The 25131-nt window shown below is 39.0% G+C and overlaps 1 protein-coding gene across 12 annotated transcripts; it reads right to left on the minus strand.

Annotated features, from left to right (window-relative positions):
* On the minus strand, nt 1-24911 carry ARFGAP1 (ARF GTPase activating protein 1). 12 transcript variants are annotated; one of them, XM_074842763.1, is made up of 15 exons: nt 24808-24911; nt 24494-24625; nt 20863-20926; nt 19847-19956; nt 18182-18353; nt 16896-16996; nt 16038-16127; nt 15281-15380; nt 12561-12617; nt 11537-11569; nt 10199-10228; nt 8276-8332; nt 6253-6312; nt 4980-5056; nt 1-4512 (listed from the first exon to the last, which is right to left on the minus strand). In XM_074842763.1, exons 3-15 carry the CDS (start codon nt 20920-20922, stop codon nt 4158-4160), a joined length of 1302 nt encoding a protein of 433 aa, XP_074698864.1. In that variant the 5' UTR covers nt 20923-20926; nt 24494-24625; nt 24808-24911; the 3' UTR covers nt 1-4157. The 12 variants fall into 12 exon arrangements, with proteins under 12 accessions (XP_074698864.1, XP_074698856.1, XP_074698854.1 ...); XM_074842755.1 differs by having other exon boundaries at nt 15281-15377; nt 16038-16124; nt 24808-24830; XM_074842753.1 differs by having other exon boundaries at nt 16038-16124; nt 24808-24829.
* Nucleotides 24912-25131: the final 220 nt, after the last annotated feature.

Below are 25131 nucleotides of genomic sequence, written 5' to 3' on the forward strand. Positions count from 1 at the left end.
TTCCATATCTCTTTGCTTTATTATAATGCTTTTTAAAAGATGACACTGCAGTTCAAGTCCGGTACCACTCTACAGAACAATGAATAGTGTTCACTGAAATTGCCATTCCTGTGAACTTCACAAAAAACACATCAGGAAAATTAAAGATACAGTACTCCATACTGACCAAGTTTCTGCTGGCATGAAAGTGAAAGAGGGCTCTACAACTAGCGGTCACTAAGCCATTACAATCAAACTCTAACAATGGACATTGAAATGTTTCTTGATTGATTTAAATCACTGATTGCTCAAGCCTTTCTTAACAGGGTTACTGAAATTTAACAGTGCCAAAGTAAGGCGAGAACTGAAATTCCTCACTAGACTGCTGTTCTCCAAGTGGACCACTGTATCTTTAAATGTATCCTGGATTAAACAACAAAGGTTTTACCTACACTTGTTAAATTATTGCACAGATCATTACACTGATAAATACATTAAGAACCCATGGAATGTTACACAGTCTGGCCTGGAAAATAAAAGCAGCAGCATTATCCTTGAGGTCTCAACTATGAGGGAGAGTTGGCCAAGCACTTCTTGACATGTTATAATTATTAACAGGTTTCAAGACACAAATGAAACATTTTAAAATAATCCCTAACCCCTAGGATTAGGTTCCTGGTTCAGGAACACTCTCTAAGACTTTCACTCTTTTGCAAGTGGCACTTAGTTTGAATGTCTTGAAGTTTTCTTATTTCAGATTACCTGTAGGAATCCAGCTGCTCTGTATTTTCCAAAGTTGAAGCCATACAAAGGAATAAATTGCTTTGAAACACTAGGAAATTTAAACCAAACATTGCAAGGTCCAACTGTTGCAGTAGTCACTTCACCTTCTGTGCTCTCTCCTGGCAATTTGCTTATACAACTTAAAATTAATACGTGGCGTGGGACTGAAAGGGAAGTGGAGCCCTCCTCACCCATGCAACAGGTGACACACACAGTGACACCACGGCCGTGCCAACCCACACGCTCGCTTAGATTCAAGGCTGGACCTTCGCTCAGACGGGTGCCCTCAGCTCCCATAGGCTGTACTCAAGGCCTCTGCTTACAGTGCTTATGATCAGCCCAAAAAAAGAGGATTTGGGGTGAGGAGGAGGGATAAAAGAAAAGTCTAATTCATAAACACTCACTCCACACATGCGCCTTGGTTGCATGCATTCCACCAAACTGCAGAAACTTCCCAGCCATCTACACTAAAAAAAAAGAAAGTAAAATCCAGTAAAAGAAAGGCTTTGCAAAAGAAAATGCCCTCAATCTCATCCTCTCCTCTGGAAGACATGGTAAAGTGTTCGGATTCAGACAAGTCATAAAAAAATACCGATTTGCCTGCCAAACTGAGACCAGTTGGGACAGCTGGTATACAAGTTTTGTGGCTGCGGTTACATGTTTTGCCATTCTATTAGTTTTTAGTATCTTCCATTAACACCTCTCTAGGAGTTGTAGCATTTTGTTGACTCTCTACAGTACTGCAAAAAGAGATGGTGACTTGTTCTGTCACTGTCTCCTCAACTGGAAGAAAAATCATTACCCAAAGCTTCTGCCTGAGTAGGGCTCCGGCTGCTTAGTTTAATTTAGAACATAAAGTTTCAAGAGATACAAAAATAAAACCAGAAGAACAAACAAATGGCTCATGCCAATTGTAGCTGCAAGTGATACATAAATAAACCAGTTTTCTCCTAGGCAAACCACACAGCTGAGGAGAACGTACGCATACACATCACAATACTGTTGATTGAATGGACTGAAATAAAGCTTATCCTGCTACAAGCTATTTCAGGAGGTTTATGAAAGAGAAACTGTAATAAATTTGTACACAGGAAGCTGAGTCAGCTTCACATCACTCCAGACAGACACCAGCAGTCAGACAGCGCAACCCATCAGGTGCATTTGGCCGTCACCGCTACCGCAACACTTCACAAAGACTGTTAAACCGTCAGCCGAGGAGCGGGCACACACAGCACACAGCACCGCCTCCGGAGTACATGCGTTACAGTTCCGAACTGGGCAGCAGACACGGGACAAGGAGGCAACAGAGGTGTATGCATAAAAATACAAAGTCACGTTCGACATGCAATTAAGCTCTGACAAAGGTATATTTGGAACTGGAGGAAAAGCAGAACAAAATCCTTGTTTTATAGTCAGGCTGTAAACTTCTGCCAGTGGTACCACAAGCAGCATTGTAAACCGAGATCTCTCGTGCCTCGGGCACTTCCAAAGGGTCAGCGTGTTGGCGCCTGGCAGGGCTCAGCCGAGAGTAGTGCTTGGGTGGAGAGTGGCATCGGGTTCTGCTGCACGAGCGGCAGAGACCATGCCACCAGGAGAAGCAAGGGGGGAAAAAAAAAAAAAAAAATCCTAACTCTTGCAGGACAGGGCTAGAGAAGACTAGAAAAATATTTTGTTCGCCATCTGAAAGATCCTACTAAAGAAATACAGAATCAGGCTATAGAGCTGCTTCTACTTAGACTTAAGCCTTTAAAATCTGCTACTTTTGAGGTGATTCATGATTTTCCTTCCTTAACCCCTTGATCTTACTATAAGCTCCAAAACCTCTGTGAAGAGAAAAAGAAATGAAGCAGTATTTAAGGTAACCTTGACAACTTCAATTAGTTGTTTGCTTGAACAAATTAACAAATTTTAAAAAGAAAATGCTTTTTAGGTATGTATTAAGATTTAGAGGGTCCACAGTAAAGAACTCCATGCTGGTAGGACAGCAGACTACACAATGACATCATGATCTGAAGTTTTTAAGTGAGCTGATTGTTTTCGGGATGAGTGTACATTTACATCCCACTCCCAAAAATAAAATGGGATACACAGGACACCTTTGTCGTTAAAGTCATAATTCTTCTGTGGAAGTTACGGTTTGTGTCATGCAAAGCAATTTGTTAGGTCAAAACTGATACATAACTGAATCTTCTATTCCATTCCTTAATGCTGACAAGGAGCTTCTAAAGTTTCCGAAATAGTGTTTCTTTAACAAGATCCAGAAAGAATATGTGGAGAAATACATGATAGAGAGATACAGATTGACGTATTAAAGATTAATTTGGAAAACATCTGCTTAATTTAAATTTTACTATTAAATCCAGACATCTACTCATCTTGAAAGGGGCTTGCTGCCAGCCTCTCTCCTCAATGTTCTCATATTTTCCACCCATTTTTTCTGACTGGAATGTTTTTTATAGATTTGTTTCACTGCCAAGTTGCCAAACCTATCTTCAAAAGGCCATAAGCAGCAGAAAGATTTCATTTTTATCAGAACAGATAAAATAGATGGGTAGAAGGAAGAAAGAGAGAAAAAACAGACTATACAAAATACTCAAACTGGGGGAAGGGCGTAGGTAAGGAAGGAGAACACCACAGCTTTGCATTTTAGCTGTGTAGGAGAGCTGCACTGTGCAAACTCTTAACCCGCTGAGCAAGAAGGAGCCATTCTGGAGATCCCTTGACAGCTCTGGTCAAAACCGTGAGTTTACACAAATAACCACCTAGCTCTAGATTCCTTATTAATTCTAAGGGGAGAAAATAACTTTTAAAAGACTAAAAAAATCTCATAAAGTTTAAAACCAAAGCTCCAATAAAAAGTATCTTAAAGACCATCTTGAATTGCCAGACTTAATATGGTCAGAGCAATCAATCCATAAGGCATTTGAACTAGATCTATTCAACTACAGTTTGCTTATTTAACTGCTATCTTTTCAAGACACATCCTGTCCTTTCTTTGCATTAAACACCTCAGGGCATCTCAAATTATATGAGGACTGGATGAATAACTATTAACCTACACATGCAAGGATGTGCCATGAAAGCGTGCTTGCACTGATTTTTTTCCTTTGAACGTTTGTGTTAAGAAAGTCACTGTATCCAGCTTCAGTAGTGCAAGGAGAATATATTTATCACTATTCCTTAGAAAAGCGACAGCTACCTTTATGTAATAAAAGATTCAGATGCTACTTTTTTTTCCCTAAACCGGGGTAGAAGAAAGGAGAATGAATGGGAAGCACAAAAGTAACAGATCAGTAAGGTCAACCAAGATACTCCAGTTGCGTGTAAAACTTTCTCCCCTCAATCAGCCAGCATAGCCTCCCTTTCCTAGCTGTGCAAAACAGGGTTAAAGAGTTCTACCAGTTCTGGTTATCCCACCCATCATCAGCTGAAGATGCCTTTTTTGTTGCCTTAGGAGGTTTTTTGGTCTTGCTCTCCCCTCCTGTGTTTTCCCAGTTGGTCTCCCAATTTTCCCAACTGTCGCTGTTACTGTTCTTGTTGTTGGAGACTGTTCCTGAGCCCCACACGTCCCAGCTGTCGGAGCTCTTCTTCTCTGTGGAATTGTCCACATAGGTCCAGCTCTCACTGCTTGGAGATTTATGAGCTTTTGGTGGATCTGAGTTGCCAAAGGTCTCCCAGAAGCTTTGATCTACAGCATTGTTTTGGTAGCCCTCCCCTCCACTGTTCTGGTAGCTGTCTCCTTCAGCTGGTCTTTTATGGGGGGACAAAAAAAAGGAAGGTAGAAATAAATTTAGTTATGAGAAACATAATAAAAATAACACTAGCAAAGAAAACTATAATGTTACTGCCCTTTGCTTAAACAAAAACTGAGGATAAAGGCAGAACAACTAAAAATACTGCTCCAAATGGCATAAGCTTATATCCTAATTCACAGATTTTTGTTAACAGCCTTAAGTACTAATAAGCCTAAGGCGAGGGGATATGCAGTTGGAATAATTTTAAAACCAAGGTGCCATTCACTATTTTGTTCTCAGTTTAACAACTGTCATAAACAGTTAGATTGAATTCCTCCCATATTACATACAGGAAAACTACTAGCAATGACAGAATAATTTCTTTATATTTAAAAATTACCTGCTACTACTATACTGCAGAGAACATACAGGAGATAAAATTAAGTGTTTAAAGAGACACAGAAAATAATAACAAAAAAATACCTTTCAGAATTATCATCTGGTTTGCCAGAAAAAAAAGTGGTGACGTCTCGCCATCCCTTACTTCCCACTCCCTGAACCTAGAGAAAAAAAAAACAACACTCCATTCATTTGGACTGCACCAACACCTCCTCCAAGTCCAACAGAAAAAACCACACCACATTCATCCACTTGTTCAGATCAAGAGAACACACTTCATCAGAAAATTTCACTCACAATTTATTAATATTTTTGATGGGCAGTTACATGGTTGATGTAAGGAACATACACTTGACAGCATCATGCTGCTGGAAGATGTGAAAAGTAGGTAAAGTTTAGCTTTTTTATCCATCATTGTCAATAACATCTTTTGAATTCTCTCCTAGACTTCCTTGACAAAAATGCTGGAAATTAAACTTAATGACAGCACTGGCGTTTTGATGTTATGATTCATATAAGTAGTATTTTTATTTTTACTGTTCTAAAAAACTACTTTCACCCCGCTTCAGAAGTATTATTTTACTGCCCAGGTAAAACAGTTCAGAAGTTGAGTTCTAGAATGAACGTGACTACTAGGAGAATCCTTTGGGGGTTATTATAACGGACTGGTGTTGGATTAGAAACACAAATTCAGTGACACCCATGGAAGTTAGTATTCTTAAGTCAGAGATACAGAGGATGAATCCCAGAATTCAGACTTAAAGTTGCCAGACTCTAAACAGAACAGGTAACGTCACTTATTTTATTCAAACATTCCCAACATTTAAGGCACTAAGCTGGTACATGATAGAGCTTCCAGCGCTGACTTTCACAGCACTAGAAAGACAGACCCTCCTAGGTAACACTGTACAGTTATCAAAATAGGCACTAGATTGTGCAGGACTTCTGTACTTGACAGTTGTAGAGAGCACTTACCACATTACCAAGCAATGATAGCAAAGGGAGACAAAGAAAAAAGGTACAGAACATTAGTAAGTTTAACTGTACAGATGTAACGCAAGCTGTCTCCATATTCTCTAGCAGACATTTTCTTTCTGAGTTTGGGCCACTGGCTGTCTTGTAACTCTACATCATGCCCTCGGTGAAACTATGACAAGAACTACCTCATATCTGCAGAGCTTTTTAAAACCCCAACAGAAGTACTGCATACTGGAAATTACACTTTCAAAATTTCTGTATTCAGCACCAGCAGAGACTAAAGCTGCATTGTGGTCTTGTTTCACTACAAACTTTTCATAAGAATATGGAGACTGGCTTACTGTTTGGCCTCCTTAAAGGCAGGCAGGCCACTTCATACCTTGCTGGCCAACTGCGATACCCCCACGGTGACCTCCTCAAATATTTTCCCCTCTTTCACCTATGTGAATCAAAGTATTCATAATTAGTCATAAACCAAAGTATTATTGAAACCTTACGACAGGCTTACTTGTGCTTAAGAGCTAAAACCAAAAAGTGTAAAAAAAAAAAAACCAAACTGAAAGTGAATCAAAATATACTTAGATCAAAACAAAAGTTTTGAAAAAGACATATAAAAATCCATTGATCTATAACAGAGTGAATCTCAGCCCTTTGTAGTTTGTGGGAATTTTCTACTGATAGACACACAGTTTGAGGAAGGTATCATTACACTAATGCTGAACATAAAAACACCAGTGCAAAAAACACCTGCAAATGTGACATTTTATAAATATATTTTACTATATTTACTATATTGCATTTTATTCTCTATCTTTTATACATGTTTATTTAAATATTAAAAGGGCTTTGAACTTTGGTCAACCAGAATACGGCTGGTGCCTTTTACCAATTAATAAATGGCAGCTGTTCCAAAGAAGTGACTTTGTACAACCACATATGTGCCAGGCAGCAATCACGGAATTCAGAAAGTAACACTTATTTAGAACTAAGAGCACAACATCCTAAGGGAAACAGACTTTTTTTTTAAAATATAGAATTCAACATTCCTCCTTAAATTGTCCTACAAAATAAAAATCAGCTCCAGGAAATGCACCCTAAAAATAACCCTGAAAATAATGCACCTAAGCACCCTGAAATAAGTTGTGGATAATTCAGGGGAATAAGAAACCAATTAAGAGTCTTCTCCTATGATTTGAAACGCTATGTAAAGAATGTTGAATTAATAAAGCTAATGCAAGAGAAATTAATTTGTAATGTGATTAAACCATTCTTATCAAATTGAAAATTAATCCATATCCCAAAGTGGTGGCACTGCTTCTCTTACACGAGACAAATTAATCTGCTTTATCAAAACCACTATCTTTTGGGAAAAAGCAGGTAGGTAAGTAGAGCACCACATTCTCAGAAAAGAATTCATCAAAATTTTGGAGCTGATCCAAAATTCTAGAAGCACAGAACAAAGGCATGCCAAATGGGAAAGATGTAAAAGTATGGTTTTTTCAAACATATGAAACAGGAAGGCAACATTTGACACTAGGGAGAATCCTTGACTAAAATTTGTGGTGTCAGTGATCACTCATCACTTCGGAGGACTGCCTTGCTCTTTTACACACCCACTAGTGACTGTCTGCATTCACTCGGGTCAGCACGTCGCGTTCTTCCAACTGCTGCTGCAAGTGCCGTTAGCCACGTGGTTTTGGTCACTAACAATTGTAAAGGGAAGATGAAAATCTGCTTCAAACTGATTTCCTAGAAACAACACAGTAACCAGAACTGCTAATCAAAATGTTACTTTAGACCACACTTTGCGTATGAACGCACACAAAACTTGGTATGAACTACCAGAAAGTTCTGAACGAATACCAAAAAAAGTTTGCAAGGACATCTTACTTCTATTGATAAACTGTCGTCGTTCACCTTAAACATATACGTTGCCCCAAATTCTACTGCCCAGATGAGGCAGATGATGAACTTCAGTGGCTCAAAGATGCTTAGGTGAATTAAAATGCTGGCAGGCAGACGCATAAAACTCTATAAACTTAACACTCAAAGATACCAGTACTCGTATTTTCTTTTTAATAACTGATTTTTAAATCCATTTAGGGTGCATTTTCATCTTGTCCCAGCTTCTATTATCAAAAGCATGAAATTTATAAAATAGTATCTAATGGGGAATAATGCAACAGGCTCTTGTGGACATGGAAAGATTGGAAATCACCTTCATTAACCTTTCTTTGGTAACATACTAGCTTTGAGGTATTTAATGTTTCCCCTTTGCTACTGTACTAGTATATGAAAAAACAGGACACGCTGACAAACTGCAGTTGTGGCAGGAGGAGACAATCACTCCCCAAGTCAGCATAACCATGTTTCTGCAAGTAATTTACTAGTTCCAAAGTTACCTTTTCCTGTGCAGGTTTGAGAACATTTTCATTTAATGTCTGACCTAACTCTGATGCCTATTTAAAAGCAAAACAAAAACAAAGTCAGTTATATTTTCCTTTAGGAAAAAAAAAAACCAACAACCAAAACCCAAAAAACACAGTCAACATCTGCAGGCTAATTTCTCAGCAGCATCTCCAAAAACACGTGAAGCCTTAAAGCTTTGATTCATACAAGCAGAATGAGCTGAAAAGCACACACAGTACAGTGCTGCAGGAAACATTAAAAGAAAATAAATTAAAAACAGATGTACATAGCAACAGGTCATCGGAGATACCCAGAGCCCAAGCAAAGTGTGACCTTGCACTAGAAGCAGAAGCAATGGTTCGACCAGCAACAGCCTAGAAGGTGGGCCCCTTGCTAGTGCCTGCAGCTGAATATTTGGAAGAACTGACCTCATCCACCTTTATTTTTCCTTACTAATGGAATTACTTGTACAATTAGATCTTTATGGCCAATTTTTCACCAATTCTTCTGCCTTGGAATGTTGCTATTGTCATCTATTGGTAACAGTCCAATTGTTTCTAAGCAATACACAAGAGGCAAAGCTGTGACAGAAGATTTTTGTAATCTTTTTTACAGCTTCAGGTTTGCAGGGAGAGAAAACAATGAACTTCAGAAATCTACTGCAATCCCGAACAAGATGCGTCAGGATACTGTACTTCAGAGGCATTTTACAAAAATGTAAGCTCACAGTGTAACTCACAAAATTACTTGTCGTAAGACAATATTGACATGGACAGCAGGGTTTGCAAAAGTTTCATTTGAAATAATTTTTTTCCCTACTACGATAATAAACCTTTGATTTAAACTTTTCTTCAGAATTGCTGTATTATACTGATTACCTTCTGAATTAGCCCAATTAATCCAAAAGGGCCAATTTGCTTGCGAGACAAACATTATTCCTAAACATTAGCAGAGTCTAATGAAGTTTCATTTCCTAAGGGTTGATATCTTATCACTAATTTTGGTTAGGGTGTGAGCCTTCATTCATATTCCTCCTAGGGATGGATCACCTCGACTATCTTTTCTCCACAGATTCCCAGGTGTCTAAAAAGCTTCTCTCTTAGTCACCCAACCACCACTATCTCCAACACTTCTACTCCTGACCAGTTCACAAGTTATTTGAGAAGACAAAGGCCAAAGGTAACCCCATTCCCACCTAGTAAGAAAGGTGAATGCAAATCACATAAAGCCTGTTTCCACTGGGAGTGAGGCTACAAGGTGTTTAAGGAAAACAAGAAAGGGTATTTTTAATCTTTGAAAAATCCTTCAGAGTCTATTAAGCCTGGCAAACTGTTTATGTTATAATAAAGAGTGTAACACACTAAGATTAATGGTTCAGGTATGCTAAGTGAAGTCATTGCTAGAACTGGGAAGAATTCTTATATTATCCCATTTACTCAACCATGTAATTTCATAAATATGGAAAGATTTGGGTACAATTATGTTTCCATCTGAATCGCTTCTTCATCTCTACTATTGCAGAATTTGGGATAGCATCTTCACCAGCATTACAGACACTACACAATGGGGCATTCACTAAAGAGCCTGCCTTCAAACAACACCCCAGGGTAGTTCTGGGTGTTCTGCATTCCTGGATCAGACATGCAAACAGAAATCCTGAAGTCATCTGTGTTTATGAAGAGCATGGACAAAAGTACAGCATGTTTTCTGAGAGCGCAGAGCTTGGATATCTCTATCCAGTTTAACCTATTTTAAATAGGTTTGAAGAAACATTACCATATGAAACACACATTATTCTAAACAGATTTGACTTAAGGCAAAAAAAAAAAAGAAAAGACAGCTCAAGAGCAAATGCACATATTCAGCACGAACAGTGACAAGGAGTCCATGCACAAGAATATATGTGAGGGCGTTACCGGCTCTGGCTGCTGCTTGTAGCCCCAAAACTTTACCCAGACAGCAAAAGAGAAAGAGCAAGGAAGGTAGAAGCAGCTTTTAGCAAAAAATTGGCAGCATTTTTTCAGGCAAGTTAAGTAGCATGAACCTTTTCCAATTTTAACATCTACTGACAAGACAAACAGCTAGTATGTTTGGTCATTGGACACCAAATATAATTTTAAACAATATATTGTATCCAAAAGATGCTAAATCTGTTCTACAGAGCAAAAGATCAGATGTTTCAGGAACAAAATTTAAGCTTTGGTAGCACAGCTTATACTCTACAGCACCATGTTGCTGTGGTCCTTGTCAGTAGATGTGATGAGCTTTGACGCTTAATATTATATTTACATTTACTGATAATACTGAAGAACAGTTTTCTAAAAAGGAAACTGCCGGGAGGAGTAAAAAGAGGAAGACTTGTAGAACACTTAGTTTTCTTACATAAGCCAAGCAGCAAATACTTTAAAGCTTCTAAGTATCAAGTCTGGGTGCTTTAAACAAGACATTTTTGTTACAAAACATGCACAAGTTACTGCCTGCATCTGTCTGGACACCAACACCGGCAGTTTCGCGTTTGTTTTGAGCAGTAGCATCCTTTGCACATCAGGAAGCACGCCAGGCTAACGCTAGACATACAAGAGTTCTAGTTCAAAGCCAAACTCCCTTTACCATATATTAATATATGTAAGCCCTCTCTCACTCAGAACTTTGGCACATTAAGAGCCCTATTCTTCTTACACATTTTCACATTTGAACTTAAAACTTTTCCATGCAAACAGATCTTGCTTATGTCAGAGTTCTAATTCAAGTCTGACTGTCTCTGTTTTAACCCTAGTTTGAAAGAGGAAATGCTTTTGTAATTGCTCCTTTTTTAAACAAACACAAGCAAGTTAATTTAATAACAATATTAAGCAGTTCACGTTTGTAATATCTTAATAGGCTTCAGCAATGGAAACATGGCTTGCATTATATTACCAAGAAAACTACTTCAAGATAGACCACATTTAAAGTTCACAAAAATAATATAAGGGTATTTTAAGTTTGTAAGCATGCATGAAAGCATTTCATTCTACTTCCTCTCCAACACACCCGACAGTTATACACAGCAGAGTATCACTGTTTATTTCTTGCCTAATTTGGTCACTGCGGTGGATTGCAATTCCCATGGAAATAAAAGCTAGAACCTAAAAATTACTGTGCACTGTGAAGGAAAAACACACTGGTCTGTTGATGATCAAGTCTAAATCAATTGGTGCAAGCAAATACATGACATTTAAAGCCAATTGCAGTCAATAAGACAGAGCTGTAGTCACCTTTTGACTTGCTTGAGATCCAAATCTGGTAGCCTGTGAAAAGAAACAAAGACATTCAAGTTTACTAGGAATAAAACTTTGAATACACACATTTAGAAATATTACATGATCTTCTCCAAGATGAATGGACCTTTATCAGAATTTCACAGTGAACAGAGACCATACGTATCACCACCTCTGGCATTCCAGATCACTCTGGGGAAGCACCAGTCTTTCTCAACTTGCAACAGGGGGAAGAAAGTATCTTCAATATAGATTAGATTGGTGGGCTGATGTGGATGAGTATCAGTATTTTTGTCTCTCAATGTCACCCAAAGTAAGAGATGAGTTTAAACAGTTTATGAGTGTAACAGTTAAGAGATAACTGTTATGCTCCTAAAAATTTGGAAGGATACTAAGCAAAACTGAAAAAAGTTGTAATGCATTATTTTCACAAAAATATTTCATCTCTTTCCATCATCATCTATGCAAAATGTAATAGATTTTTATTTCCTCTGGTTTTAGTCTACAGTTAAGTTGAATGGTTGTCACCCAAGCGCGTGTATTTGCAGAACACGCAGAGCCTGCCACCCATGTCTCAGTTTTTCCCAGAGCATCCCTCTGGACACAACCTCTGCCCAACAGACTTTATATTTAAACTGACAAAAATTCTGTAGTTAGAGAAGTCAAAGGAAGGAAAGAAATATAAAACCATTAGCAGTTTGTAACTTCGTATTAAATTCCTGCTGAAGAACGCAATTTGGCCTCACTTGGCACAGACAGAAATTTCTGCTTTATAATAAAAATTTTTGTTGAGTTCTTTCTTGATACTTATGTCCAGTGGACAAATTTACAAAAATGTCCATCCAAAACCATGAGAAATAGTTAAGGAAGAGATCTCCATTAAATATGCATCTATTTTATACGCCACAGGCAAAGATACACAAAAGGGCAGAATTTAGGTTGTCCTGGACATCACTATTAGAGCACTAAAAGAATCTCCAAGTTTACAAGAATTACACCAAAATGCATTTTGTTTACTTACACCCTCTTTAGCAGCTGAGGCAATTTTGCTTGCTCCAGTTGTAAAACTGCTCCACCCCTTTAAAGAAAGTGAGAATATCGTAAACTACACGTGAATAATAATAGCGAATAACCAAGTGTTCAGTATTACATGTTAAATTAAGTCAAAATGTTCACCAATACAGCTTATCCTGTAATCATAAGAACTGCTTGCTAGTAAAAGCGAGAATTAGTCTCTCACTTATGTAGTGATGAACTTCCATAATTTGTGTCAAAACACCTGCAATTTGAGCAAACCTGAGTGCTCCAGATGTTATTCTACTAAAAATGGCTACATGAAAAAAAAAAAAATGCCTCCGCCTGCCCGAAGAAAAGTAAAAGAACAAAAAAAAGACATTAAAACCTTATTAAACAGAGACTGGACGGGTGGGGGGAAAAAAAAAGAAAAATCCATGAGCAGCTAAAATGTATGCCTGGAAAAAGCTGAAGAGAAAACAAGAATCATTGCTCAAAAACGTCAGGCAGCAATTCATAAAACATCCATTCAGCAATTTTCTGTTTCATAATAAAGCTTCAAACTCCTTGTTTCCTGCAAATTTTATCTTTAGTAACATAAGAAACAGAGTTTTATTTTGCCTCACTGGTTCTTGGAAGATCTGAAAACCATTGGCCATTTCTTAAAAGACTTTTCTGTCATGAATCAATTTCTTCTAACTACCGATTGTCAGATACTGATTAAGAAACCAGCTAAACGAAAGTGGAGCAGGAGAGTGATTCTAATTCGTTGTTTGGTTGGGGTTTTTTTAACATAATCTTTAAAAATCTCTTCACAACTGTTTAGATTTCAGTTCTTGTTAGTAACTCATTCATCCAGAATCTGCCCAGTAAAACAAGTGAAAAAAAACCCATCATACTTGAATGGATAAAAACCAGAAACAAACTTAACATGTCTGTGGTTCCCCTGTCTCTAATAAGGAAGAAACAGATGTAAGTTTTTGTTCTTTGCAGATCATCACCACCTAATTTTAAGCTGTGCTACAGAATCTTTTAAACACAGCACTAGGAATGCACGGTTAATATCCATGTCTACCACTGCCTTTTATCAGTTTGATTGCTGTCAAAGTGTAGATGTTTTGTTAAAGCAGGGATGTTTTGGTAACATGATACCTTTTATGTAATTTCCATACAAAATCTGTAAATAGCAGAACCTTTCTCTGATTACCCTTTCTATTTAATTTGACTATAACGCATATTTAGGTTGAGGAAATGTCTTTTTAAAAAAGCAGCAAGAAATATTTTTTTGCCTATCCCTTTGAAGTCTCTTCATTAATTGCCTTTCTTGTTCTATGCTGAAACACTGAAAGATAATTCTCTCTCCAACTGCAAAAAAAGGCAAAGCGACGTGTCTTGTAGTTTTTATGTTAAGCAGAGTCTCAAGGGACTCAAGACCAACCTAAACTGCAATTACATCTGTTCTTTACAGAACAAGTTGGATAGTGTAGTTGGTGTAAATTACACAGAAGATGCCCCTTCTGATATGTAACAGCAGAAAATAATGTATATACATAAATGTAGCATGTGTGGGGAAAAAACAATCATAATGCAGGGGAAGGAAAATTGGTTTCCTCACGAGGACAAATATGCATGCAAATATTCAATCTCACTATAATAAACGACTTAAAACTGCACTGTAGTATGTATCTGTGGTCACAAGAGGGCATTTTAATCATAAGTTTCAACGAGATAATGTATTCAAATAATGTTTGACGGTAACTTGGACACCACAGCATCATCCCTCCTTTGCTCAGCACGTCTGCCATACATTATAGATGTGGTTTCCATTTGGAACTCTCTGGCCTGCGATCTGTGACATACCTGGAAAATATTCAGCAGACCTATACGAAGCACCCCATGGGATCACCCGGAATACTGTTCAAAGGCTCAGGCATTACCTTTTTCTATTACGTTCTCGTGAATTATATTTTTTAAAAAAAAGAAAACAAAACCAAACAACAGAACCTGCTGTGGATATTTAGACCAAGGAGGCTCTACAGGAGACTACTGGCCACTAACCCTGGTGGAAAAACCTTACTGTATTTCAAAGTCACTCCAAATCCCAAATATTGTTCAGCACTGTTACTCTGCAGCCTATCAAAGCACCAATATGTCCCCGACTGCCTCCAACTTTATTCCCATTTTCCTTCAACAACGCATCTTTCACTATCTCTACTTTAATCACGACAACTGTTCGACCATATGCTGTTATCTCTTCACACCCTGTCACAAGTATTTCAAATGTTTTCATCACTGTTCAGGGCTTCTGGCACTCACGTACACACACACTGCAGTTGTTTTCCACTGAACATACCTAATACGGTTAATCTATTTAGAGCATTACCAGCCTAACTGCTATTCCCAACAGGTAATTACTTTTTTTTTTCCTCCTCCAAGCCCTGTTGAGTATTAGTTCTTAATCCATTGCTAATATCCTCATTTTGTTATTTCTATGAACTGATACCAGAGATAATTCCTACATTTTGCTCAAGTTTCTCCCTTCATTTTGCCATTTATGGTCCACCAGTATCTTCTTCACTCTTTTGAGAATACAACCAATACTCTGCATCTCTCCATATCTACCTGCAATCTTTAGTTTCTCTTCTCTGTTTATATTCTCCCATAACAGGGGATAAAACAGAAGAAAATAGTAATTCAGGTCACAGAAAGCTTCAAGCAATTCCTTACCGAGTACAATGAAGACATAGCATTATTCAGGAAGTCATCCTCTTTTTTTGGAGGGTTTACTGTGTTTCCAAACCCCACATAGCGATTTTCTTGGCCACTACTGTAAGAAAATGAGTAAGTTGTATCTGTATCAGCATGGATTTATTAAAACCATTAAACAAAAGCTGAAAAGCATGAAAGAATGACAACTGTTTAACAGACTTTAAAATACACCTGGAAAAAGTCCTAAAGCACCCCAAATACAAAACCACTTGCTTCATAAAGACAACACCAACAAGCATCCACAGGGGAATCCTTGCAAATTAAAGTGTCCCCTATGCACGCTAATGTGGTCTTAAGGATTCTCTAGGTTTACAGATCACTGCCATCAGAAGTCTGAGTAATTCCTAATAAAGCGATACATGAAAATGGGAAAAGGAAAGGAAGAAGAAAACAGTGTTAGCTTTATAAATACGCCTGTTTAACTCAATACTATATACACTAAAAACTCCCTAGTTTGGAGCCCACCACAGTAACATTTTGAGTTACAAGCTCTTTCTTGAATGCCATTCAAACATTTTTGTTACATAAACGTGTTAAGAGGCACTTTCCTTCATCTTATCCTTTACCATTTATTATCAACATATTTTTAATAGTAAACAAGATGTAACCGTTAACTAGTGAATCAGGATCACAGCTACGTAGCTGTAGTATAACATCCGTGTCTTTATTATGCTACAGGGCCAGGCACTCAAAAAGTTAATAAATATTGCATTACCCTTGGTAGGAGCCAACATCATCATTTAACCAGTCTTCAAAAGCCTTGTCAGAAGAGGCAGTTGCAGTCTGAGATTGTCCAGCAGAACTACTGAAATGAAAGATTTAAGAATCAAACTGCGTAAAGCAAAACCCGCTAGCTCAGCAGTGCAGCCTGACATATGTCATCATAATACAGGTGCAAAATTGATTATTTCTTTCATCTATCACATAGAGAACTCTAATGCAACCACTAAAAGCCACCGGAGTATTGAATGAATAAAGCGATGGTAGACCCAGACAATGCTACTCAGACTCCAGCTAGCCCCTGAGCTCGCTGGAGGATGGCCAGGCATGAAGTGCTCGTTTGCTTGATCTACAACTGCTTTTTCTGTTAACTTGACTCTTTAGTGCAAAGAATAACAAACACAACATGCAAAAGCGGAAAAACAGAACTGCTGTGGTCCAGCTTTTATGCTGTTGTTAGTAATCAGCACCATAAAGAAAAAGTCTGTTTCTTCTTCGCTGGCATTCAAGCACGAACAGGGACAGCACCGAGTTAAGGTAAGGTGTGACACACTACCTGTGACTGACACAACGACTAGTCTCGGGTTGTTGTGTCAGTCACAGCAAGTCAAGATGAAAACAGCACGGCTTGTCCTCTGCTCTTCTCACTTTTGTCTGCCATAATTTAAGGTTCAGAGGGAGGAGGTGGGAATTTTTACAGAAATTAAAGCCCTGCTACCACATATTCCTTAACTTCAGCAAAAGAAATGCTTGCTCAGACAACACCATCAACAGAATAAAACCAGCAGACATTCAAACGTCAGGTTTTGGTCCTGCTGTAGCTATATCAACATTAAATAACAAGAATACATACCGATGAGTGGAAGAGAGAGACATTTTAGGCTGAGGTGGGGTCCAGTTCCTGGCGGGAGAAGTTTCAATGGACCACTCCTTGCCTTCAGCTACTGTAGCTACCTAGAAGAGGTAGGAAAATAATCAAGAATGCTAGGTCAAAGTTTTCATACAAGTTATACACTGGTCCTGTAAAGTGAGGACAAGTCATTTTTCCAGTTTGCTGCCAGCTGCAAAGATCAATTGTTCTGTTTTCACAAGAAACTGATTTTTTTTCTGAATCTCAGGCTAGTAATGTTGAATTGAACATGGAATTTTATTTCAGGCAACTGATTCTAGGCAACTTCTTCAAACAGGCAAATTTAGTTTGAAGAGGAAAGACGAGATTAATAAAGAGACGTAAGCGCTAATCACAGGATAATGGAGGAACAGAAAGAGGTGGATTTATTCTCTAGTATAGGGCAGCTAAAACACATGCACAGAATTTAAATGTTCTCCCTGTCTCCTTCAAAGGACCTGAACTTCATCTCTTCACCCCATACCGCTCCTCCAATCCAAGTCATAACTTCTGCAAGTTAATATAAAATTTCCAAAGACCTTGCCACAGAAGCTCTGTAGTTTGTTTCACGTACTAAAAGGCCTACAGCACCGAACTTAGGAATTCTCTGCTTTCAGCAAGATACTCCAGACAAGCAGCTCCTATTCCCAGCAACTTTTAAAGATGCAAAGAGACAACGCACACAACAAACTTCAAAGCTGCACGGACATCCCAGTGAGCACAGAGTGTATCTTCTTACCGCTTCTGTGGCAGGGTCAGGATAAAATACAGAATCTTTGTAAGTCTCTAAGCTCATGAATTCAAGATGTTTGTCATTTCATTTTTGGAAATTCCAAACCTCCAAAAAATGGTAATGCCATTACAATTACTAATTTATTTGTTTGTAAGCCTTACCATTTTGTAACTACATACACAAAAGATTTACCAGCAATCACTTGGATAAAACTCTACTGCTGAAGTAGCAAACTATCTGCTGTGCATCAGGACAGCTCTGCTGACTAACTAGTTGCGACAAATTGCAGTAATGAACATCTGAGCCACCTCAGCTAAATGCAGTAAAGAAAGTTTCTAAAGAAAATTCTTAGAAGAGTTGGGAAGAAGCACTCTAAAACTTATCTCTTTCAAGAACCACAGCAGAGGGGGAAAAGATTGCTACTTTCCTTCTCCCCCACACTTCATAAACAAGCTCTTACACAGTACTTTGATGTTTTCAGATAGTAGGGGATGAGGACACACACAACTGAGCTTACCTGATCTCTAAAAAGAGCTGCAGCTTTGCTGTTGTACTTCTCCTGCATCGACCAGCAGGGATCATAGTCATCTTGAGACTCCAAGAACTCTCGAAATTTGCTATTACCTCCAGCCTTCATTTTCTCCAGCTCAATATCCTTCCATTTGTCCATGGTTACAGAACGTACAAAACTGAAAAGCAGTTTTTTAAAAAAATTAAAATTACAGCTTGTTATAATTTCCTGCTGTATCAGCAAGGAGATTAAAAAAAAGGCTTATTACAACCTATCTCAAAAGCTGGGAGTGTAAGCACGTTTGAGAACACTCTCCAAGTATAGAAAGATAGAACATCATAAGAAGGTGGTCATATATAAGGTAAAATCATGTCATTTATTTGCACTTATAGGAGACTGTCAATAGAAGGCAAGCAACAGAAAAAGCAGCTTTCTTCAAGTCCAGAAATTAATCTAACCCACTATATAAAAGAAACTTTTCCTATACTTCTTCACTCTGCAATTTTCTTTTCCTGTCTATTTTCACAATTACACTTAAGTGACCTGCGAGGACACCTCCTGTCCCACTCCACGCTTCTGCTCGTAAGGACCATCAGGTACTGACAGCTCAGCTGTTGAAAATAGCCTACCCTATAACCTGACCTCATCCCAGGGCATTTATCACTGCAGCTAGCATCTCAACTCAGCTCTGAGCTGTAAATTCTTGCTACTGCTCATTAAACTGTATTTTTAAAAAAGCACAAAAAAACCCCAACAAAAACCAAAAACCACAAAAATCCTCAACAGTGCCCTGTTGTTAAATACAAGGTCATGGAAGAAAAAAAAAATGAGACATCATCCTCAAGAAGGCTCTTTAAAACTTGTATCTTGACCGCTTTCTTTCTTTTTTTCCCTAAAGAAATAGCCTTCATCATATCCTCATCTCAGTAATTTCATTTTTTCTTTCATGTAACATATGGAATAATTCCAAACTCTCATTTCCTATGCAATTTCTATTCACTAATGAGCTTTAAATCACTCCTTGAAAAGCAAAGCACGTACTTCTGAATGGCCTCCTGGCTTTGGTGATCTCTCCCCCGGACTTTCTCTCCCTTTCTCATTTGAGAAACTATCCCATGCTCTGCCCCCAGTATATATACACACACACTGTGAGTCTCCAGAACACGTAACAGTTCTTATTCCATACATTCCCATCTCAGTGGAGCATGTTTCTTGGACAAAACAAAACCTGTCATTTATACTAAAAAAAAAAAAAACAATCTCCTGAACAGAATAAAACTGGTTTATATGCTTGCATACACTACAGAAACATTCTGTAAGCATACTGTGACTTTTTCTGCTCAACTCTCAAGCTGCTCTAGCACTACTTTGGTTTTAATTGATAAAGAATATACAAAATTAGAAGAATAAAGTACAAGGACTAGTGCAGTATTACCAAACACCACCACACACCCTCCAGATACAACTAGAGACATTGCTTTCTAGAACTGGGCATAATACAGCTGCACCCGTGCAGCACACGCCCCAACTAATTATAGCATGAAGCAAAACTGCCAATGAAACGTTGGACTTGAGACATTCTATACCCTTCCGAAACAACACATTCCGTTCACAACCCTAATGCACCCTGAGGTAACCCAATTCAATCCATCATCTGCTTGAAAGGCTGACCTGAGGTGAACTCCCAAGCCTCGGTGTTTTCCTGAGCACTCCAGACAGATCCAGATTCCATAGGTCACGCTCACCCACTGGGGGTTAAATGCACCACATTCAAAACAGACCTGCAGAAACACAATTATCTCGTAACACTCAGCCACCTCTTGTCCATGTGAAGTTTTCACAGTACAGCTCAAAGTCAAATCATGAAAATGTCACACACAGAAAATAATTTCAGAAGGGAGAGTTCTTAGTGTTTGGAAACACCTTCCCTGACAGGATAAGCTTCCTTCAAATATTTATTTATGCTGTAAGGAAAGAAATATTCATTAACTTGCCTGACTTGGATTATAAAAATTACTGTACTGGCTACCAAAAACCAGTGAGGAAATACAGATAAGAAAGTTGAAATTAATGAGCAAAGAATTCAACTTGATTTCCTTTTCACATCGTCTTGAAGGAGGAGAAAGTAACTCAACTGAATTCTTGATGTTTCCCTGGCAAAATAAAGATGCAACATTTAAAGTTGGGAACACTTATTCAGTCATACTACAGTTTGGCAGTAAATGATAGCAGATCAAATAGCTTTATTGCTCAGACAGTGTAACAAGTTCCTATGACTGGAATCACCATTCAAGGTTTAATGCTTTGATATAAGCAAAACTGAACCTATCCATGGGCTATCACATTTAAGGTATCCTATAATCAAGCTACTAGAAATTGGCCATTTTAATTAAGCTGTGCCCAAGACATCACTTGTTCAACAGACTCCAGGGGTTACAGCATTACTAGAACTTCTGAAAGACTTGTGCCAAATACGCAGCAATGTATTGTAATACACATGTGAATAAAAGTTACTGGAACTAACACAATTATGAGACATCCCAATTTATACGTCACCGTTAGTTACCCATACTAGTGCTATAAAGGCACTAGCTGTAGTAGAGCACAACATACATCTGGAGTAGGTAACAAGAAAATTCAGTTCTACAAAACTAATCTAAAAAAGATTGAGATTATAATTTTCTTACATTGTTCTCATCTTGTGCTCTGACTTCCTTCAGAACTTTCCTTGTTCTTGGACTTGCCATGGTTCTACAAAGGTACAAAAAGAAAAAAACCAAGTCAAATTCAAGGATTTGATATTGGTAAGATGTTCTGCACCTTGCAGTCTAAACCACTGATTCACAACCAATTGCAAGGGAAAAACAAACAAACAACACATCATAAAACCCACAACCTTACTCTTCCATTTACCTTACATGTTTTGGGGGATTTAGTCATCTTAAGCGATTCATTGGAAAGGTGAAATTCAGCCACAGCTGAAAAGGGAGCAGGGGTGATAAACATGGAAACTCTTCTATGCCACGTGTTGTATGAAAACAGACTCTTACTTGATGCTGCTGCCAGTCCCACCCGCTACCCTTTCTGAAAGCACTTTACAATCACGCCTGATTACACGGGACCGCATGCGTACAACTAAACAGACTAAGCAAAAAATAGCAGAAAAACTCTTACACTTAGGAGTCCTGAACACATTGTTAAGAACACGTTATTAGAAGATACAAAAACTGACTTTCCAGAAGTATTGAGTTTGCTTATCAACTGAATTCTAAGAAAATAAGGCAATTATTTGGACCTTGCATACAAAACAGAATTCTAATTCCGACAGTCATGTCTCACTGGCAGACCACATCATCTTACTCTTAACTTTTATGGAGCATGAAATGCAGCAGCAGGGAGCAGTGTCAAGCTACGGATAAAATTCACATTAAGGAAAAAAAATGTGACTTACACACAGTACACAACCTGAAAAACCTGGAAGTACACTAAACACTCATGGTTAAAAGAAATAAAGTGCAGGGTGCAGCATAAGATTGCAATTTAGATAAAAAATGAATCCACATTTCCAACTAATTTGGTAGTATGATATTTAAATTAACTTTAAATAAAGAACATATCTTCTTTTTACTTCTAATCCATCTCTGTCTTTTATTATGTCTTAGACATTTGTTTGCTAGAGTAGAAAAGACAGAGAAGTCACGAGGCTGACTAGAAACCTCACCAACTACTAAATGTCAAGCTTATTTGTCAGTCAAGACACAAAGCAAAAAATAGCAGGTCAACATTTTCATCAAATATTGATCTGAGAGGCAGAAATGCCTTTATAAAGTCTTTTGACACTTGTTCAGTGTGCTATTTAACTAAACAGTCATAAATCCTTAAATTATCAATAGGATTAACAACCTTGCAATAATTTTGAAGGTAAATGGCAAAGCGTTACATACAATTGCCGCAACCCAGTAGGGGATGGAGGGAGAACGTATCTTTAATTAGAAGAGGAAGCCTATTTTAAAAAGACAAATGCTACAGGTAAGAAAACATTAGTTTGTTTTCTATGAACGTGACAACACCAACTTCTTAGAAATCTCATAAGTAGAACAGCAGCCTTTCTGTGAACTGCAACCACAGCGGTACAATACATACCATTACACGCCCCACCAGCTAAGACAACACCATTCCGAAAGAAATAAGCTCAACATTCTACCTACCTATTATCTCTGTTAAAAGCAGAAATTATTTGTGGCAGAACTCACTGCCTTTTATCTAAAGCACTTACTCCTTCGTAAACATCTCGTTGACAAATACTTAGTTCTGTGTAATTTAAGGGACAGTGTTTTCACTGACATGCTACCTTTCGATCTTAATTAATTTGTATTAGACAAAAACAGGTGAGCTGTGGAAAAATAGTGGTTTAAACTGAAAAGGTTACTGTAATTAATGGTGAGTAAAATCTTCCAGTCACCCTGCATCAAATTAAAACTGAACAGAATTATTTTTATCAATGATCAAATGGAAATCGTGTAACTTTCAGAAATGGGAAACAAAGTGTGGCAAGTGACCCCTTGTATAATGAAACAAACTTTCTCCAATAGCAACATTTAATTTTACATAACTTAAGTGCATGTGAGGAGGGAAATAGCACTACACATAAAACATGTTTGCTCATGTCCTGAACAGAGACCATAAACACATTTACACGAATTGAAGTCCACGTCTTCAATTCCACTGTTTGTCACTGGCAAGGTAAGGGAAAATTCTTCCTCTACAGTACAGAAATTAAGTAAATCCCGTAGCAGTCACAGGCCAGAGACAATCAGGCCCTCCTCTCTGCCGTTTTTATTATGTTCTCTTCGCATGCCAACTCCCCTTTCCTCAGGGCTGTATTTCCCCAACAACTTCTTGTACATTACGAACAAGTTACAGGTTCCTCTCTCTGGCTGGCTGCTTGTTCACCTTACTGCTATCCTTCCTTTACCATTTCTTCCTCCCTTTCCCCACATTTTCATTCAGAATAACAAACAGAGGTAGACTAGAGGCTGCAAAGGCATTCCAGCCTCAATAGCAAATGATCATTGCTGGAGCTGAACAGGAAAGTCTTTTCCCACTCCCAATTCTGCATGAGCCAGGAATTTTCTATAGAGCAGAGACATCCATCCTACAACAGGCAATATCCACAATATCCACATCCTACAACAGCCAAAATCCACACCATGTCAGTGTTTACATACAGTACGAGTTTCAGATTTCTGACTCCAAGCTGACAGAGGAAGCAATTGCCTTTGGGTCTGCTGTAACTGCTTTTTTTGATAAAAACTTTTTAAAAGAAAGACTTTGGCCAGCTGCAGTCTAAACACATGCCCATTCCAGAAGCACCGAGTTCCCTGACCAGATCACCACATCTGTCTGGTGGGAAAGCAGAGTTTCATTCAAGAGAAGGAGGTGGTGACCGAGGCCACCAGCTTTTTGCCTTTCTCTCCTCCACCAAAGTATTTGGAAATGAAGGAAAGGGGGATAAGAAAAGAGAGTCCCACTCTAAGCTTTCTAACAGGTAACATCTTTAGAGATGCTTGGCCTATTTTCAACTGTATTTGCCCACAAAGTTATAAGTGATCAAATTATCATTGTTTACCACCCAAAGCTGAGCCCTAGTACCTGACTAGGCACATAGCCTGTTTTAGGAGTAAAAACTTAAGTAAAAACTGTGCAGACACCTTATAAATATATATTGTTTTGATCCGATGTAAATGGACATGAGCAGTAAAGAAAATATTTTGTTTAGGAATAAGTTTTCATTGAAGAATGTAAATATTTTGGCCTAAGGGTTCCAAAGTGGAAACAGACATCTTCACACAGACCAATCTCACACTCTGATTTCCCAAACAATCTCTTTCCAGAGCAAAAACCAGACATGCACCGTATGAGTTTCCACATTAGGAATCTTTAGCTTGCTACAAGCAAGCAAAAAGGCAGAAGCGGCACTAGACACTTTTAAGTGGAAGTGAGCTATAATGGGACTTTGCTCTTCTGATGCAGCAGGAAATTCACACAGCCCAGCTCTAAAGAGCTCCACGATTCAGTCCGCCAAGATTAAGCGGGTGACGTGGGCTGCACGGCTTCATGGCCCTGACGGTTCCCTGGGGGTCTCACCAGGGCAAAAAAGCCCCAGAGGCCTCGCCAGCTGAACAAACGCTTTGAACCAAACGCTGCCAAACCACCTCCACGGCGCGGGCAAGGCTCACTTTCAAATATCTACCAGAGGCTGTTGCATGTTTTGAAAGTCGTGCAGTTTTTGCCTGCTCAGAAGCGCTGCCGCCTTACCGAGAGCTTCTCAGGGGACGAGAGGAGGGCGATTTCTTCCCGCACACCTGCGCTAGCTGGATCCACGCTGAGTCCTGGAGGCCTCCCTCAGAACATGGCCGGATTCCCAGCGAGCGCACCGGCTTCTCCTTTCTAGGAAAAAATAAAGAGGTGGGTAAAATAGCGGGGAGGGTAAGGCCGTCGGGAGGAGAAGTTCAGGCCTCCAACCCTCCTGTGTGACAGGCCGCCTTAGCGCCGCGCCCCCCCCGCCCCGAGCAGGGTCTACCAGGATGGCCAAACCGCCCCGGGAGAGTTAACGGAGCCCAGTAACGCACCGGCGGGTATTGACGCGGCACCGCCGGGGCCCCCGGTTCACGGTCCCGCCCGGCGCCTCACGGCGCAGTCGCTGCCCCCGCCGCGGCCGGCGACGTTGCAGGGCCGCGAGGCATTATGGGTGCCCGCCTTAACCCGCTGCGGCCCGGGACGGAGCCGGGCCTCGGCGGGAAGCTGAGCCCCCCTGAGCCAGTCCCTGAGGGAAGAAACACACTTTTTTTACAGTTGGAGCCTTCAAGTTGAGGCCTGTAACAATTAGCAATCCGTTCTACCTTAAATGTTAATAAATTCTTTCCCCAAACGATGTTTAACTTCGTATTTCACAA

This window comes from Strix aluco, chromosome 17, assembly GCF_031877795.1.
Source record: "Strix aluco isolate bStrAlu1 chromosome 17, bStrAlu1.hap1, whole genome shotgun sequence".
In the NCBI taxonomy this organism is placed as follows: domain Eukaryota; kingdom Metazoa; phylum Chordata; class Aves; order Strigiformes; family Strigidae; genus Strix; species Strix aluco.